This window comes from Aplidium turbinatum, chromosome 4 (genome assembly GCF_918807975.1).
Source record: "Aplidium turbinatum chromosome 4, kaAplTurb1.1, whole genome shotgun sequence".
NCBI classification, from domain to species: domain Eukaryota; kingdom Metazoa; phylum Chordata; class Ascidiacea; order Aplousobranchia; family Polyclinidae; genus Aplidium; species Aplidium turbinatum.
Genome location: NC_137475.1, coordinates 5,123,752 through 5,143,786, shown reverse-complemented (window position 1 = coordinate 5,143,786; position 20,035 = coordinate 5,123,752). Strand labels below are relative to the sequence as shown.

General features: G+C 38.0%; 1 protein-coding gene and 1 long non-coding RNA gene across 2 annotated transcripts in view; one reads left to right on the top strand and one right to left on the bottom strand.

Moving 5' to 3' along the window:
• The first annotated feature begins 8,527 nt into the window (after window positions 1-8,527).
• LOC145768348 (uncharacterized) lies at window positions 8,528-9,752 on the top strand. The gene is made up of 3 exons (XR_014288930.1): window positions 8,528-8,655; window positions 8,922-9,049; window positions 9,485-9,752. It is a non-coding gene; the product is annotated as an uncharacterized LOC145768348 (long non-coding RNA).
• A 1,168-nt stretch (window positions 9,753-10,920) lies between these two features.
• LOC145768347 (bromodomain-containing protein 3-like) overlaps window positions 10,921-20,035 on the bottom strand; it is a 38,566-nt gene continuing 29,451 nt past the window's right edge. Inside the window, exons 16-21 of the mRNA XM_082579826.1 lie at window positions 18,856-18,920; window positions 18,509-18,583; window positions 17,971-18,168; window positions 15,719-15,901; window positions 14,881-15,167; window positions 10,921-13,945 (exon numbers count right to left, since the gene is read on the bottom strand). Coding sequence (XP_082435952.1) covers window positions 13,753-13,945; window positions 14,881-15,167; window positions 15,719-15,901; window positions 17,971-18,168; window positions 18,509-18,583; window positions 18,856-18,920 — 1,001 coding nt within the window. The 3' untranslated portion in view covers window positions 10,921-13,752. The remainder of the gene's footprint in view (window positions 13,946-14,880; window positions 15,168-15,718; window positions 15,902-17,970; window positions 18,169-18,508; window positions 18,584-18,855; window positions 18,921-20,035) is intronic.

Here is a 20,035-nt window from a genome sequence, read left to right as displayed (position 1 = left end):
CATACTGAATGTAATTTTCATCAAACTTAAAGCCTCAATATTGTCAATTCTTCCCCAAAATAATCCAGAAAATAAAATGCTGCACGTACTAAAAAGCAGATCTGCAAAAATTCAAGTAGGCTACCGCTTTTAAAGATGGCTTAATGTAACCACAAACTAGTTTATTAAATCAAAAAGTGTTGTAAAAACTGAGTTGATGTAAAACTTTTTGTTGCAATAAAAAAAATGATGATTGCCACTTTGTAGTTGAAAACAGCAGCATCATTCATTGTTGCTAAACAAACACACAAGTGTAAAATTAACTGCAGACAGTGCACACCGTTTCGACCTCCCGGTCTCATCAGTGCAGTTATGTACACTGTCAAAAATGAAACAAAATGTTTCAATAAATCTCTCAGTTTTTTAAATAGGGTTGATGGCCCACCAGTGAGCCATGGCCCACTGGTTGAGAACTGCTGGTCTAGATGTTTATTAGCACAAAAAATGTTGATATAGGTAGGCTACCAAATAACACTGGTCAACAAACAACAAAAAATTTTTTTTTTGTTGCAAGAGATTTTTTGATCGATTCTGAATGAGTTTTAGCCACTGATTCCAAATCTGCAATCAGATTTTTTCTGCAAGCTTTAGTTTTTATGCAATGCACCAGTGGATATTTTGAGGCTTGCAGCATTTGGTCTGAAATTTAAAACACAATTCCAACTATTTAGTTTTAGTTACCATGGCAGTTAACCTCGATTTACAGCGATACGATGATTGGTTTTACAAATGCCAAAAAAAAGTTGATTCTTTTGGTTATATTTGTGGCATAGGGGAGAGTGGGGTTAGTTGGAAGGCCGGGTGAGTTGAAAAATTATCATTTTTTAAAATCTCGATGACTTTTTTAAATATTTACTGCCACCATGTGATGTAGTTTATAAAAACACATCATCCATGTTAGTTTCGATTTGTTGAGTCAAGTTATGCCTGTTTGGCAGACAATTTTGTATTTTCTTACTTTCGAAGTAAAATTTTTGGCGTTTTAAGAAACATCTTTTGCGTCGATGTCGTTAAAGATAGACAGAAGTATTTTGGTGTGTGTCAGCTGTAGGTGTTTTACAACACCAAGAAATAAACAAATTTTAGTCAAATGCACCATGCTTGAATATTTTAGGAAAATAGTTTGTCATATGCTAATGGGGCTAGTTGGAAAATAGTGGGTGGGGCAGTGTTGTACGCGTCATTGAAATATATTGACGGCGTCAGCGCAAATTGCCTAAAAACTTGACGGCGTAAAGTACTGCGTAAGCTCTTAAAGAAATTGACGGCGTCAGCGTCAGCGCTATTTTTTGCCAGCGTCTTATAAAACGGAAATAGCTCAACCAAGTTTAGGCTAACAATAGCTATAAATAAAGAGCAGGTAGGCCTATTATGTTTTGAGACTGTAATGTAATTAGCTGCTTAGCTTATTAGTAGGGCCATTTTAATTTGATTTAGCCTAAAAAAAAATTGTTAACTTTATTTTTATCAAATTTTGACTTTATTTTGACCTAACAAAATTGCTTATTTAGCTATGGAGGGTACAGTTCTTTCTTGAATTGATACCACTTACCCAAACATAATATTTTGTCGATTTCAGACCCAAACGTAATACTTTGTCGAAAAGTCAAGGTGTTTTATGGATTATAAAAAGTTCGTTGTGTTTTATAGCGATAAGAAAATCTCCACTAATCTAACTTTTGCTGAAGACAGAAAACGATTTAGCTTGCTTAGGCATTTTTATATTACAGAATGTCAGTAGGCTATTCCTAAAATCAAAACTGTTGATCTTCGAAAAGACCATATTTGTGAAGAGGGAGTGTTTTATAAAAATTATATAACGACGTAACAATGAATAAACAAAGGACAATTTGCGATAAAAGTTACTGCTGATCCGTGGTCATTGTGACATATTTCCTGCTTTTATGGGTTAATATGGTTTAATTGTGTCGCAGTTCCTGATTTGCAATGCTTCCACGAGGATTTTGACAAAATTACTCTCTAGAAACACAGAATTAAGTTTGTTAAAAGCCATAATTTGACAAATTTCGACTTTATTATCAATTTTGACTTTATTTTGACCTATAAACTTCTTAGAAACAGTCCCTTAGGTGCTGAAAACAACTTTATTCTTTGATTTGTGGATAAACGAGATCATTAAAAAATTTTGACTTTATTGACTTTTGCGGGCCCTGCTTATTAGTTATTTCCTTGCAGAAAAACAAGCATTTCAAAACGTTTGTCTGACAATCTGCTGCGTTTGGGACGCATATTGTCCTTTCCAAGTGAAAACATGCGTTCCATAGCAGCGCTGGTTGGTATTGGTGTGTTGTATTTCAAAAACAAGTTGAAAACGTTTAGGCTACTCGGAAAGGTATCACTGTTCCGAGCGTGCTGTGATAGTTTAGCATGTATAAATATTTTAACGAGGTCCACTGCACCAATATCGCTTTTTTCAGGGGCATAGAGCTCTTGAAATAAAGTATCTTCAACGTCCGCGATGCCATTCATGGATTTTTCGCTTTCTGTCTCTGATCCCTTGTTCTCAATACATGGGTGATCACCATTTGGCGAACTTTTTCCGCGTGTGTTCCAGGGAGCCATTCCAACCAACGCAAAAGCCGGTAATTCGGATGAGTCGCGTTGGCCAGAATACATTGTGAAACTCTTATTGTGTAACGAGATTTTCCATGAAAAAAAAATGACGCATAGCGCTTGACGCTTAAAATCGGCAAAATAGTTGACGGCGCTATCACTTCCGTCACCTGAAAAATAAATTGACGGCGCTAGCCTCAGCGCCAACAAAAAGTTGACGCCGTCAAATGACGCCGTCAAATTGACGGCGTCAACGTACAACACTGGGGTGGGGTTAGTTGGAAAATGTTTTGATACCAGTATGACGATGTACTATGATGCGAGTATATCGTCGTGGTATAATAGTACGTAGTATAAGCTCCAATCTACTTGTTTTAAAGGGCGGGGAAACCCAAATTAACTTTGCGAGTTTTTTTGTTTCAGCGTGATGTCATTGTGTACAACATGCGTTTTAACAATAAAAAAATCCAAATTTTGTTGCCCTCGTCTCGCTAGGGCCGCTTTTGTTTGATACCCGTTTGCGAGGTCTCGTTGCGCATCAAGCTGTGATTCTGTTCGCTGTGACGTCACAAGGTACATATAGTTGTGGCCAAAAGTTTAAGACTAGACTTGATTTATGACGATTTTTGCATTACTTCAAAATACTGCATCAGATATAAGATGATGCATAAAGATGATGCAACTGAAACAATATATGATGCAGTATTTTGAAGTAATGCAAAAATCGTCATAAATCAAGTCTGGTCTTAAAGTTTTGGCCACAACTGTATGTACCTTGTGACGTCACAGCGAACAGAATCACAGCTTGATGCGCGCGAGACCTCGCAAACGGGTATCAAACAAAAGCGGCCCTAGCGAGACAAGGGAAACAAAATTTGGATTTTTTTTTGCTAAAACGCATGTTGTACACAATGACATCACGCTGAAACAAAAAACTTGCAAAAAGTGAATTTGGGTTTCCCCGCCCTTTAAGCAAATATACTGGTAAAATTTTAATTTGAATAGCTTGGAAAGTGCAATATATACGGTATCACTAGTTTTAAGAATGAGTTTATTAAAAAACGTTTTTACGGTGATTAGGTGTAGAATTTATTGCATTTTGATTTCAAAGCAAGTAAACATATTTGCTTACAACCCCATGTAAATGTTTGTTGGTTGAAAAGAGTATCCAGTTAATTAGCGTGCAGTAAACTGGCGTTTTTCAACTAACCCCAGGCATGGAGTTGGTTGGAAAATCAATTTTATGTTTGTTTATTTTAAATTTGCATTAAAAGTTAAATTGACTGAATACTTATTTTTAGTTGTATAATAGGGGACAACATAGGCAATAATTTAAGCCGCTTCAATTTTTCAGGTTATGCACCAATTGCTTTAAATTCCACTTTATAAAAAAAACTTTCCAACTAACCCCAGTCTCCCCATACTCATTCCCTCGTCAGAGACGAAATATAACGCCATTCGTGAAGAGGGCCTACAAAGCTTATTTTCAAGTTCCTCTGGGAGATCAAGAAAAGAAATGAGCTCCACATATTGTCTGCCATAATTGCGAAGAAATGCTTAGAGACTGGACAAAGAAAAAACGTAACGGACTTCCTTTTGGTGTCCCTAAGGTGTGGCGTGAACCGAAGGACCACTGCACTGATTGTTACTTTTGTTTGATTAACACCAAGGGTATTGGCAGGAAAAACAGACAAACTATTTCTTATCCAAATATTCCTTCCGCTATTCGACCGGTCCTTCACTCTGAAACGTTTCCACCTCCAGTATTTAATGGTTTTGCGTCCTCCGATGATGAAGAAACAGACTCTGAGATTTACCACGGCAGTATGGAATGCGAGTATACTAAGGAAGCAGATGCAGACTCAGAAAGCTCTAATTTTGAAACCATTCAGAAATTCAACCAGTCAGAACTAAATGACTTGGTACGAGACTTGGACTTATCTAAGCAAGCTGCTGAGCTTTTAGCATCAAGGCTTAGTGAAAAACACGTATTGGACCGTTCCACAAAGGTTTCGTTTTTCAGGAAACGAGATGAAATGTTTATGTTTTTTTTTTTCAGAGGAAAAGCAGTTAATTTACTGCAAAGATATTCCAGGCCTTCTCGTCCAACTAGGAGTTTCTTCATATGATTCAAGTGAATTGCACTTATTTATATACAGTTCCAGGCGAAGCTGTGACAGCTTTTGAAGTGTGTTCTTTTGCACAATGGTAATGCACATGGAGGAGTTCCAGTTGGTCATTCAACTGTCTTAAAAGAATCATATGATGATATTAAGCTAGTCATTGACTTGCTGAAATATCATCAGCGCAAGTGGATATTATGTGTTGACCTGAAAATGGTTGGTTTCTTACTTGGTCAGCAAAAAGGATACACAAAGTTTCCATGTTATCTTTGCATGTGGGACAGCAGAGCTAATGACAAGCATTGGACCCAAAAGGATTGGGCCATACGTGAAACACTTGAAGCCGGCATGCCAAACATGTTAAACGATCCGATTGTAAGTAGGCTAGATACAAAATTGTTTTTCCCCCTCTTCACATCAAGTTAGGGTTGATGAAACAGTTTGTGAAAGCTTTAAGCCCTGATAGCGACTGCTTCCAATATATTGTTCACACATTTCCCTCCATTTCATACGAAAAGATTAAAGCTGGTGTCTTCAATGGACCACAAATTCGAAGCCTTGTGCGAGACCAACAGTTCACCGATAAGATGAAAACCAAAGAAAGAGCAGCATGGTTGTCCTTTGTGGATGTCACTAAAAACTTTCTTGGAAACAAAAAGGCTCACAATTGCGAGGTTCTTGTGAGCAAAATGTTCTTTGCTTTCCGCGACTTAGGATGCAGAATGAGCATTAAAGTTCATTTCTTATTCAGTCATCTGGACAAATTTCCAGAAAACCTTGGAGCTGTCAGTGACGACAAGGAGAGCGGTTCCACCAGGATCTTATAAAAGTAGAAGAACGTTACCAAGGCCGATGGAATCGACACATGATGGCAGATTACTGCTGGAGCATTAAACGAGACTGCCCCCAAAAAGCTTACAAACGCAAGAGCCTCAAACGCCAATTTTTGCCCAGCATGTAGTGTGGATTTCGCTTTCTATTTTCAGCCAGTGAACTTTTCTCACAACATCAAACTTTTAAAGGAGCTTATTTATGCTTGTAACTGCAATAGGTCTGCATGCAGTGGTATGGTTAGTATTACTATTGTAGTTGTGAAAATGATTCGTTTGTTATGTATATAGCCTATATAGATTTTGAAATTTTGTTTACGACGCTTTTCGAATGATTTTGTAATGTTTTTTCAAATATTTCGATGCATTCCTATCAGTAAGTATAGATCTAAGCTAAAGAAAAAACAGTTCAGCAGTTATTTCAATCGTAAAAGATGTTTTTTTTCCTATTTATCAAAATATAATATTTTTGAAAAATATTCAGTTTTTACTCAAAAAAGGGAAAAATCAAAATTTGCAAAAAATCTAGAGCTTCTAGACCAAAAATAACGTCACATTCGGATTCAGCACCCAAAATTACCCAAGACCAAGTGAATTTGGAAGTGCAACAAATTTTTTGTTGACTAGTGTAATTTGTGAAGTTAATTGCTTGACATTGCGAAATGCGCGGGTTTCCTGCAATGGCGGATTCAGGCAGAGGGATTGGGGCAACCGCCTCCTCTCAAGTAACTTTATTCACAGCGTATTTGTAAAGTTGGATGAATGTAGACTTACACATGGTTGTGTTTTATTGTCATCGTTTCCCCCAAAGGCTACGTGCTGGATCCGCCCAGATCATTGGCAAGTAATGTCGTTCTTATCCGAAATCTTGAAACCGCTGTGTCAGTGAACCAATAGTGTTGCCCCCAGGGGCAGTGATGCGATAAAAGTGCTAATAAACTTCTAGACAAATTTTGAAGTTTTGCAAAATTGTTGCAACAGTTTGCACGACAGTGAAGATGTTGTAATTGAAAATGTTTGTTTGTTTGTTTGTTTGTTTGTTTGTTTGTTTATCTTTGTCCTGCATTGCGGGAAAGCGGACTTGAGCGCTATGCATCGGTGTACGCCTTCCGACATACACCTGACCCACGCTGCAGCCGACAGCAATGTCTGTTTCCGGTTGTCTACTTTACTTATGACTTAAATTTGGTACTACTTAAATTTGGTACTACTTTGGTACTAAATTTGGTACTACATTACTCGAAATCGATCACTAGGTAGAGGCAATTATCGTAAAGTTTCTTGCCCAGAGAAACAACAGCAAGTGCGAGTGGCTGGAGTCGAACATGCAGGCTCTCGACTGCGAGCCCAACGCGCTAACCACTCGGCCACGGCTCTTCTCTAAGAAAATATTCTCCAAAGAAAGAGTAATTTTTTGAAGCGGATATATTCTTTTACTGAATTACAAAATTGGCGTGTTTTAGGTTAGTTTCATGTTTGTTACATTTCTAAACTTCAGCTTGTTTTGTAGGCCACGTCTGGTTATATTTGCAGTATTTAAAGCAAGCAGCACGTTGCATTGGCAGATTGACAATTTACATTGGAGAGCGTAGGTTATGTATGGTCACTGTAGCGGACGTCGAGTGGTCTGAACATCCGCCCATACCTAGCTGTAGCTGCTACAGCAACATCCCGGTTACTAGCGTGTAGTGGGGATGATCTTGAGAACAATACCTTGCTCCTTTTTGGGAGTATGAGTTTAAGGCAAAGAAATGAATGAACTTCCACGTCGGAACGTTGTAGCCAAATAATGCCTTGAATTCAATTAGAACGAGTTAAACCAATTCAGAACATGAAAAACTACACTGCAACCATAGTTAAACTAACACCGTGACTTCCAAGAGAGAAATCCGTGGCAAACTGACTGAGAAAATAAGGCACCACACAACTGGCCGACAGAAACCATACTGAAAACTAACAAACTGTCTGTGTTTCACGCTGAACGATTGATTTAAAGGAGGCTTATTGCTTCAAGCAATGCAGCAATTGCAGCATGTGTCAAATGCGCGACGCTACAACAACGTAAAACTACGTATGTAAATCAAACCCTGATAAGTGGTGAAAATTCCGAGGAAATGCCCTAATTTTAAGCCAGCGTTTCAAATTCCTACCAAGCACAAATTTCACAACGGCAATTCATCATTTTCAGCCTGTGAGAGCCCACTGCAGAGCGTAAGCCTTCCCCTTTTCATGCCAATTTACGATGGACCTCTTTCCGTTGATCCACCGGGAACGGGAGGTGATGTCTTTATTGGCATATTTTCATTGGGGAGTGTTGGGCCATGGCCTTCCATGCTGGCCCAGTGCAGGTTGGAAGGTGGGAGGGCAATGTTAGTCTGACTACTCGCCAAGAACCTCTCTGATTTCGTTGAACGTGTTCAGTACAGCTTCTTGGGTCTTTGTAGTACACAAGCTTCAACACCGTGACAAGGTCTCACCCAAAAGTTGAAGCAGCGGCAATTAGACTAAAGCAAATACGAAAAAAGCGCAGGCGCTACATTCACCTTTGCCTTGTGTTGCGATTCACGATAGAAAGAAAGATGATTTGTCAATAAGTTTGCATGAAATGAAGCAACAATTTTTAACTAATAATACCTTTGATATGGTGTTCAGTCGCATGTTTTTCAATACCGGAAAAATACCATTGTTTTCCCAAGTTGTATTATCTCAAATACCAGAAACTCGAGTTTAGAAAATTGAAAGGTATTGTAACACTAACATTAGCGAAGCAAACCTGAAATAGCTCTCTCCCTCTCCATTCTTCTCACAGTCGAGTAATATCTATGCGTGTTAAACACTCAAACATGATAAGTTTATTTGAGATATATTGGTTGCAGAAATACCAGACTTGTTCTGAAATTCCTGAGTTAATGTTAGCTGATACATTAAAACTATTGTTGCTAAATTATTAATAATAATTGTTAGGCTAGTTGTTAAGTTTGGTTTAATAAAAGTAATATTACTCACGTGTTCTAACCGGTGGTGGATTCGTATATGGACCATGACTAAAAGAAGCAACAAATGCAGGCGATAACAAGAAGCACAAAGCCGTAAGAGAAACTTGAATTAGCAAATTCATAGTTGAGCTACTGCAACGTTTTTGGTAATTCTGGAAACACACAAAAGATCTATGGCCTGTTCTGTAGGCGTTGCACCATATATCCTGAAGAAACGGATAGCCTAAGGCATATTCCACGTATTTTCTTCAATACAGTTCCGTTTTCATGCCGGTAACACTTCGAATCATCACAGTAACTTTTAATTTCCATCCAATGTCCAAAGTTACCACAACGTAACTCTTGCGTACTTTTTCCAGATATGACACTTATTCAAAGCGGCTCAACAAAGAAGCTGAATCGTCTCCGCACAGGCGTTAGGCTTGGGATTGTAGATCATTGGGATGAAAAACTACACCCGCTTTTGGCTTATCTGCCACACCAGAAGGTTTGCGATTTTTTTTTGATTTAATGAATAATGCACTTTTATGGGTTATACGTATAAGAAGAGTGGAGTTGGATATAAAGTAATTTAAGGTTTTTAAAGCAAGCTAGCAGCAAAGCGTAAAAAAATGTCAAATGATCCTTCTAATGTTGGCGGAACAGCGGAGTTGCGCGTCCCGTAATGTACCGTCCCTGGCGTTAGGATCCATGATGCATTAAGAGTATTGTTGCTGTTATTAACACTTGTTAGGTTAATTATTAATCACTTGTTCCAGGCCACCATAAACCGATGAAAGCAGGCGATAAAAAGAGATAGGCCTACTTGAATTTGCAAATTCAGAAGATTTGTAGCCTGTGCTGTAGGCGTTGCACAATATATTCTGAAGAAACGGATGAGGCATATTTTTACAGCCACGCATACAATTCCGTTTTCATGCAGGTAACTTTTCGAATCATCACAGCAACTTTTAATTCTAATTTCCAATCCATTCCTAATGCTGCCATAACGTAACTACCGAGTGTTTCTTTCCGGGTTTGACACTTATTCTAAGTGTCGCAAAAAAGAAGCTGAATCGTCTCCGCACATGCATCGGGTGCCTCGAATCCATGATGCACAAATGGAGCCTATCAGCATCTGCGACATGCAGCTGTGGTACAGAAGAACAAACCGCAGACCACATATTCTGCCGTTGCCCGACTTTTGCTTCTCCAAGGGCAGTTGGTTTGTCAAAACTGGGGACTCTACCATCAAATGAGTTGCTCGAGGAACGACCGGACATCTGACTCCAGAATAATTACCTTTCTCTCGATCTTTGCTTTGTTGACGTGCATTGTTTATACTGTGATGGTCAGAAACAATAAAGTGAACTGAACGAGATGGGTTGACGAACCAAAAAGGCGGTATCTTAATTGATACCGTTACACAAAGCTAAGTGTGGGAGCAGTGACTATTCAATTGAACGCCGAAGTAGAAGCAATGCATATGATTTAGCTTGGTGTGTCGGTTTCTAAACTGCAGATTGCCTGAATAATGGGAAATGTTTCAACACACCAATTTTACATTAGTCTATTCGGGCAGTTTTTAATGACAATTATGGTACACTTAACTATTTGACCATAAAGGCCTACAAACTTTGAAAATCTTATTTTAGTGATCCTTGTAAAACATATGTCACATATTACAATTTTAAGAATTACGTTTGGAACTTTTCACAAAAAACTGTCTAAATTATAAACTTGTTAAATAGGGATATAGGTTTGTTTGTTTTTCATATGTTTACCCTGCATTGTGGGAAAGCGGACTTGAGCGCTATGCATCGGTGTACGCCTTCCGACGTACACCTGACCCACGCTGCAGCCGACGGCAATGTCTGTTTCCGGTTGTCTACTCCACTTATGACTTAAGTTTGGTACTACCCATTACTCGAAATCGATCACTGGGTAGAGGCGATTATCGTAAAGTTTCTTGCCCAGAGAAACAACAGCAAGTACGGGTGGCTGGAATCGAACATGCAGGCTCTCGACTGCGAACCCTACGCGCTAACCACTCGGCCACGGCTGCCGAGTTATGCAGATTGTCGCAAAACGTCATGTATGACGTTGTATGGGAAGGGGATGGCGTCATATGAGATTTAGACAACTCCGATACGGAAATAAACACAGAAGCAGCTTACTTTTGCAAGATGAATGAAACTCTCTGTTTGAAAGTCACATACTCTGAGGCTAATCTTTCCTGACAATGATCTAGCCAGCAAACCAATCCTTTTTTTAGTTTTACTTTGATTTAGCAGACGCTGAACCAATGTTAAAAAATTCAATCTCCACACTGACCTGACGTAAACACGTCCTCAGATTAGCTGCCGAACCAGAGTTGAGTTGACTTTCATACAAATCAAATTTATTGATCATTCGTCGGGAATCCAAGAGACGAAGCGTTGAGAGATCGTGCTTGGGGCGACAACCCAGACAGCAAAAATCTGTCATTTTTACATTGATTCAACGTTTGCAGACGTTGAATCAATATGAAAACGACGGATTTTGCTTTCTGAAAATAGACGTCACAGCAAACAGAATGTTTATTTGGCCAACAAAACGATTGGAAAATACAAAAGCGTCGAAAGAAATTATTTTTCTAACACATCAAACGGCTCGAAGTAAAAAAAGGTTAATTTCAACAGGACACTTGCAACGAAAGAACGAAACAGCCAACGTGAGACAAATATTGCGTAGCGACGCAAAATTCACGCCTGTTGGACGCAAACGCACGTTCCGTCCTGCTTCAAAACACAAACACGCCATTTGTCAAATTGCGTGAGCCAGTGTACGTTGTACAGACGTAAAATGTGACAGAAATACTGCAAATTTTTTCATTGAACGAAAGCAGAAAAAGGTTAAATGAGTTTGTTCAGTTTACCAAACAATTACCCCTGGGCAGCAAACAAATCAGTTATTTCTCACATTGATTCAACGTTTGCGTGACGTTGAATCGATGTAAAAATGACGGATTGATTTGCTGGCGGGAACAGAGTGTTCAGAACCGGCAGTTTTAAGTTTACACAACCAACATCGACGTTAAACGGTATATGTTGTTTTAACGTTCAAAAATGTAAAAAGTAACATCTGAAGATGTTCCATAGAAAAAGGAAAACTGTCTGTTGTTTTCATGTATGGCTCAAAGAAAGTTGATTCTATTTAATAACCTAGACAGCAAATCAATCGTGTCTTACATTAATTCAACGTTTGCAAACATTGAATCAATGCAAAATGCGATTGATTTCCTGTGGGTACATTAATCGAAAATAATTGTAGAGAACAGGCTGTTCAATACCGTACAACCCCGGGAAGAATTGTCAAGACCGTCATCTTCCGTTGTATAGGTTGATGGCGTATGTCGCTAGAGGGGTCAATTAGCAGACTAGTAACGCCAACGTCACACGATGACATTCGAAGAGTGCCGAAGTTTAAATGTACCATTTCTAAACATCAGTCAATTTATTTATTTTTAAGACTTCTAGTATTTTTGGAAGAAGCGGTAAAATTGGAAAACACAATCCCTTCTGGCTGTTTTCCCAGCAAACAAACCACACATATTTGCTTGCAAGGTTGTGCAGTCGGGCAATACTTCTTCCACGGCAATAAATACGTTTTTACAGGAATCATCTATTTATTTCACTTTATTGTCTGGTAAAGAATTTATGCTCATTCCCGACAATGAACTTGAGTGACTGATATTTGTTTGTCATAATGGAAGCGCCCGCAGTAAAAGAAAATATTGCAAACGTGTCGGCTCCGGCATCATTTGTTATCTTCAAACAAGCCAAATTGTACAGCAGAAAAAAAACACTTAAAATTACATTATTTTTAAGACGTCAAAAGTGAAGCCAACTAGACATCTAATCTAACCGAAATAAAGATTGTTAAACTAAACTAACAAAGAGCCGAAGTCAATAACAAACCAAATGTGGGGTGGTAGTCACAAAAGTTTTAGACCTAAGAAAGAAAAGTCGGATCCCATTCGTCCCTTGATCATTTGTATCGGGTGCAATCATCCCAAACAGCAAAATCTGCCATTTTCACATTGATTCAACGTCTGCAGACGTTGAATCAATGTAAAATGACAGATTTTGCTGTCTGGGATGTAGTTTAAAGTAGTAAATCTCGCAAAAAGGTTGATAATAATCGAAACGCACACACAATTGCACTGGTGCAATTGATGTTAGGAATTTACAACAATAAACAAAGCATTAGTTGCCATGGCCTACTCAAATGCGGCCAAAATGTTCACATCTTCAGAGAATCTCAAAGGCCGGTTACTTTGCTCGATCTATTCAGCAAGAATGCAAAAACTTAACTTTTTTTCGCAAACTGTTGGAGTCGATCAAGGTAGTTGTAGTTTCTCTATACCGAAAGAATACAATGAAAAGATGAGAAACGCAGGCCTTTGTGACATCATAATTTGTACAGATTTGGGCCATATTTCAGAAAGCCATAGACGGAGTACCGCACGTTTGCCATCCATAAAGATGGGAAAGCCCTTTCCAGAAACCAAATCAATGTAAAAAAACAATTAATTTGTTGTCTGGGTTATACTGAATAGAAATAAAGAACGACTAGCATTTTGTCGCCATTGCGGGTAGGCTATATTTAAACAATGCAACGCAGTAGCATCAAAAATAATAACACAAATAATAAATATGGCAAATCATTTTTCTAGGTTTATAAAAAGATCAGGTACGTCTATCCTTAACAAAGGCAAATGTATAGCTTAGCCTGTAGTAGCATCACAAAAAGGGAAGGCATATCACTTAAGACAAATACAACAGAAATGCTTTTTTTTATCTTGTTCAACATGCTTGCACCCATCAAAAATCAAATAACTTAATCCAGAAACTGTCTTTCAGTCTTTCAGTCAATTTGAAACATAAACATCTTGATAAAGGTTTAATGAAGCTATTTCGATGAAGTCAAGCAACAAGTAGGAACACAAAACTGAAATTTTTTTACTGGTACATTGGTCAGTGGTCATGCTTTGTACAAGGAATTGTGATACACAATCGAGGCGCCAGTTACTTTGTAAGTTTCGAATGCAATTGAGATTGACTTCATGTATTGAAAGTGATTGAAATCAACAAAAAAGAATAAAAATTTGGACACGAGTCTCAGTATGCAAACCGAGTTGTTAAGGTCGTTCGCTGTCAATCATGTTCGTCACATTAAACTTTCTTCAAAATTTTTCATTATATCCGATTGCGAGTTCATATCTATCTGTCCCGACATTTGCTGTCTTCGGAGCCTGTGCTGCTCCCTCATGCGGGCAATTTTGCTTTTTTGTGCATCATCACCGGCCGCCGGAGGGAGCTGGCGAGGAGCATTATCCGTTGGTCCTACCTGAGCACGTTCTCTGCAAATGGAAAGTACAAAAATGGCTCAAAGTTCCGTCGTTGAGGACTAGGAGTTATATGAGTAAACGGAAAGGCAAACACAATATTCTTCGTGATCACATTCAATGTTTCAAACAACAATACGTTTGAAAAGAGAGGTTTGTGTTAGACTAAAGATCTGATGAACAGTCAATTTTTTTGTACCTTTACAAGTAAACCATTTGAAGCAAAAATTTAATCAACGTGCTTTAGACTTGAATTATTTAAAGACCTTAGTTGAAGTACTGTCCAAAATACGACTTTTGAGATAAAGCAAGTTAAAAGTTCTTTTAACCTTGTTTAAGCTTTTCTTTCTATGCAAACATCACCGTGTGTTCTACCGAAATTTAGCCACCTTTTAAAACAAATGTTGCGCGGGAACAGACATCTTCATACAACAAATTTTTGATAATAACTCAATTTCCACAAAATGTGACTAAACTAATCAAAAAATAAAGAGCCCAAAATGTAGATACTAAACTCATGTTCAGCAAACAAACGTTTCGAAAACTATACTGTCTTCATCTTCAGTGTTATAAATGTTTGTTTGTTTTCGAAACGTTTGTTTGCTGAACATGAGTTTAGTATCTACATTTTGGGCTCTTTATTTTTTGATTAGATTAACCAGGCGTTCCAACCATTTTGCTCCTAAGTGAATAAACTAGTTCTACAACTCAGGTCTTCATTCGTATTACTTATGCATATCGCAGTCGCCTGTGAAAGAAACAGAGGGCTTCGGCCATGTTAGTCCTGGCCTTTCCTCAGTCCTCACAGAAAGGCTGTAACACTTTGCATGCAACTTATGAACGTGTTTTCAAGCAGGGATTAAAGTAGAACCTCATTTTAAATACAAACACCACCTTGCTATAAATTTCACAGCTGTGCGTTCACAAATTGAGTATTATTGTATGCTCACTTTTGCCGCTCTTGCTCTTGTCTTAATCTTTCTTTCTCCTGCTGCTCTTTTAATTTTCTTTGTTGCTCTTGTTCTTTCAAGAGGCTCATCATATGTTTTCGTTCTTCTGCTTGCTTCTTGAATGTTTCAAAACTTCCAGCTGCATTTGTGGGTCGAGGAAGTTGAGGGGAGTTAGTTTGACCCAACGCCCCATTCCCAGTCACCACTCCAGAAGCAGCGGGCTTTGTACCCCAGACTTGTGCGAGATTGCTCCAGGAATTCCGGTTCTTCATTTTAATTTCAGCTTGCTAAGAGGAAAATGTTAGATGGAGGAGTTAGTTGTAATTTCACTAGTAAACGGGCGTCTCAAAATTTACACAGCATCAAACGAAGATTTGGATGCTTGTCTTAAAATTAGCCCAGCTAATTACAACCGCTCTTACGTTGCAGTGTGCTAATGCAAGACATGCTTAAAACTGAACAAGTTCCAATTTCATGTTCCATTTCATGTGAAGAAGTTTGTGCTACCGAAGCAACACTGTATACTGTATAGTATATACTCGTTACAACAACTTATCTAAAAAGTTAACTGCAGACAGGACGTCACTGTTTCGACCTTAAGGTTTCTTTTTTTTCGCGCAACTTAAGGTCACTTTTTTTTTCTTCTCATCAGTGCAGTCAACGTACACTAGACTAGAATGCCTTGTTACTATGTAAGTAATTCAGCGTGGTGATATTTCTATTTGTGGTACGCAAGGAACTACATTTGGATATTTTCTAAAAAGTCATAATTATGATCTATCCTACAATATACATCATGACTAAGAAAAACATGACGGTCACTGAGCAATAAATTTACTTTTTTGATTGCACTTTGTGGCTCGATAGCAGGTTGAATCACGGGCTTGTTAGCAACAACGGAATCGGATGGAAATTGATTGGGAGCTCCGGCACGTGCTTGAGAAGGAGGAAGATTCAACAAAGAATGATCCTTCGCAATTAAATTGCTGCTGCTTACATCCTGTTCCGGTTTCTGTGGAGTCTGAAGTTTAAAATTACACGGAGTTAGCTTTGTAGCAACATAAACACATAACAGCAAGCAAACAAACAATATTTGCAATAACATTTGCAATGATTAAAACTATCTAAACTGCATATGAAGGGTTTGTTGTCTTAAGTGCCTCATATACTGCAGGGATTCATAGTATAGGGAATAGGGATCGCCAACTCGGCTGGATATCTGATAAGCGGAGTGTCAAAGTGTTGCCAGATATTTTTTAAATTTTTAGAAAAACTAATTTTTTGGTATTTTTAAAGAGCAGTGGTTGCCCAAAGCTTGTCCATTTAAAACTAACCTGAAGTTTAAAGTTGCACAAGATTGAGTAAGTAGTTTGTAGTTGTTTTACTTTGCAATAAGAGTGTGAATTTATGCATTACATTTATATAAAACTTTGAAAGAGAGGTTACATTTGCAAAAAATATGATAGTTTGATAAGTGAATAATACAATTGCTTTAGATTAGTTTTAAAATAGTTATTTACAGGCAAGTTTTGGGCGACTACCACTTTAAGAATGCCAAAATTATATTTTTTCTAAAAATTTAAAAAATATCTGGCAACACTTTTACACTTCGCTTGTCAGATATCCAGCCGAGTTGGCGATCCCTATACTATGAATCCCTGATATACTGTACAGCAGGGGTCGGCAACCTACGGCCCGCGGGCCGGATCCGGCCCGCCAAGCAAAATTATCCGGCCCGCAGCATTTTTGCAAATTGTAGTTGGCGGGCCAAAACGAACATCCCATTATTTTATGCTGCCATTTGGTTTTACATAACAGAATTAAGATTACTAAATGTTATGTAAAACTTTCGCAATTTTTACTTTTCCATATTTATCCGTAACGCTCAATTGTAATCACGTAGCCTGTGCACTTATGCCGCAACAATGCTTAGTTAGGGCATTGTCGCCATTTTGAATTTCCTTGATATTCTTTCTCTGCGAACTGCATTTTAGAGAGAGCGACGTTGCAGGCCTGACAGATAGTTTGATAGATTTGAAGTTTTAAGAATTAGTTTGTTTGAAGGTTGATAATTTAGAAATATGTGTAGCTTAGGAAGCAGGAATTGGCCTTTTTAGTGACAGCCGGTCCAGACTTTTAAATTACTTTATTTTTTAGAGTTATAATTTACTCCCAGTTTCATTTTTCCGTTTTTTTCAACAAGTGATTCTTGTCTTTGAAGAATTTGCTACTTGTTAGAATCCACCAAGCATAGGAAATTATCACAAAGCGCCTTTGTACCCGCGACCTATCGATCACGGGTCGCTTTGTTATAGTAAACTAGGTTTGGGGCAAAATTTAGCTTAAGCTTGCAGAAGGTAGCATCAAGGTACTTGGCAGTTTCACCTTGAAGTCCGGTTATATTAGCCTATTTACTGCATGCTAGTTGCAGGCTACATGAGTTGCGTTAGTAATAGTCAATTAGCCGTATATTTAACGGCAAGTTGAGAACACAACTTACTGATGACCACTTGCAAGATGTTATGATTCTTGCCTCATCCAACCTATCACCTGACCTTCAGAAACTTTCTAGCAGGAAACAACATCAAATATCACATTAATGTTGTGCTGTCAATAAATAAAGTACTTGGTGTTTTTCGTTACCAATTGTTACTATTTTTTTTTATTTTAATCTATATAAGCCTATAGTAGCTAAATATGGAGATACTCTGATAAGAACGCCAATTTTAACAATATTATGAAAAGTAAAAAAAACGGAAGTGCAAATGGAAAACTTGTACGGCCCGTTGACATCTGCGCAGTTTTGTTTTGACCCGCGACTGAAGAAAGGTTGCCGACCCCTGCTGTACAGTATATCTCACAAGAATTTTTAAACAAGAGGAAGTCATAGGCTACACACAAATATCAATGCAGTTGTAGCCTACAAAAACAGATCATATTTTCAATTCATGCCCACGAAAATGGAATATGTTATCGTAGGCCACAAATGCAGCGCATCCTCCTCCGAAACAAGAGAAATCACGATCATCAAAGAAATCATTGATTTCGGGTACAAACGGTGGATAGTGAATACTCAAAACAAAGACGTACGTTGCCAAGAGGAAACTTCATTGAATTGTCACGGGTGGAGGGCGGTATATGAGCAGGGTTAGGCAAAGAAGACATGGTTACAGCAACTGACGGTAAAGACTGGTTTACAGCAGGTAGATTAGGCTTGTTTAGTTTGAGTGGTACCACTGCTGATTTCGGCGTGTCGCTCTGCACTGGCAACGTTGGTGGGACATCAGACTGAAACATATGATTTGAGTTTAACATCGAATAAGCTCAGCTGGTATCGAGATCGTGTATTTTCAGCATTCGTTTCTGACGAAAACTATTCAGATAAACCTTGTTGAAGAAATCAACTGCTTAAACTTGTTAATCTAATACAATGTCTGCTGACAACCTTTCACTTGATTGCCCAATGAATGGTGTACTGTAAACTAATGCAAGCCTGTACAAAATCCTACCTTTTTTTTTACATCAAAGTGTATTTTAGTCAAGTTTCCATGAACAAGACTTTACCACTAAGAAAATTTAGCAGTATTTTAACAAAAAAATGAATCATAAAATCGTCAGCAAAACTAACCTGCGTAGGAGATTGAGGTATCAAGTTAGGTTTGGCATGCATAGTACTCATAGGAGGGTTTACGGGGGTGGGAATCTAATAAAACATAAAGGTTTTACATCTGTGCATAACAAAACAAAAGCTCTATGGCACTGAGCTGTTGAAAGACAACCATAGAGGTCGTTGTCAGGGTCGTCTTCAGATGGGCGTCATTTTGTGGGTGTTTATACACGTTTGAAAATTCAGCTATTACGATTTAATCACAAACGTAAGACTTTGAATGTAACAACGCTAGAAAAAAGAACTTTTTTTAATGTTTATGCAATGCTAATTTACACTCACCACCAGCTCTAATAAAACAGACTTACATTTCTTGGTAATGTTGTTTGAGGAAGAATAGCTTGCTTAGTTGTTGGCGCCACTTTACCTGAATCTGCAAAATATTCTTCATGATTCGTAGCTTCCACAGTTGTACGACCCGATATGGTGTAACTTTGGCTCTAGCCATTCAATTCAAGACACACTTCAAACCAGTTTCTTCTGATTTTCATCTACGCGCTTTCGCTAATTCGCAGTATATGGATTGGGAACTCGAGAGAAATAACAAAGCCTAACTTTAACTGGGAAGATCTTGGCGAGATAAGACTTCAAGTTTTCCCATCGACATTACAATTTTTATAAAAAAAATTAATTCTCCAAACTTGTTTTTGACATGACTAAACATCAAAGCTCTTGCGCAATTGTTTTGAACCGTGGTTTCAAGTATCGTCACTTTCCAAGCGTAAGCTTATTTAAACATTTAAAACAGAAGCAGACATCCGCTCTGAGCATCTTAACACAAGGATTACCAAAATGACCTACAGGACACAGGTCATTGTTGGTTTTGCTGTAAATCCTTCAATGTTTGAACCTTCATACTTCTTGACTTCCTAAATATTATTCGAGACTATGCTTTGTCATCAAAAAAATTTAAATACTTTTTCTTTTTTGGTCACATATCGCCACTTTTACCATGGTGTACACTACTTACCATAAAACTTAATGGGTCATAAAATTTTTATGCAGAGAAAAATGGGCCACGAAAGAAAAAAGGTTGAGAACCACTGTACTAGAATGAGGATGTATGACGAAACATGTTGGATATAGCTGCAATCAACGCTCACATACTGTTTGTGAACACAACTGGGACGAAAAAATATATTTTGCAGTTGATTGAATGTCTACTTGATCAAGTGCAAACTTGTATTTATGTTAATGTAGTTGTGGCGCATGTATGTGCAAATAAAACATGAAAATGTCTGACGTCTCATTGCAACAATGCTACTGTCTGTAATTGTTTACGTTGTAAAATTCAACTTGTAAAAATTGCTTTGAAGGTAATTCAAAAGTACAGCAAGTTAACCTACGTCAAGTGCATTACTGCTGGCGTAAATGTTAAAATAAATCCACGTTTAGTGAAAAATGACATTTGTGCAAGTTTTGTGAAAAGGCGGAGTAATTCAAATCGGTTGTGAAAAAACCTGCTAGTGTTAAAAAAGTACCATGTGT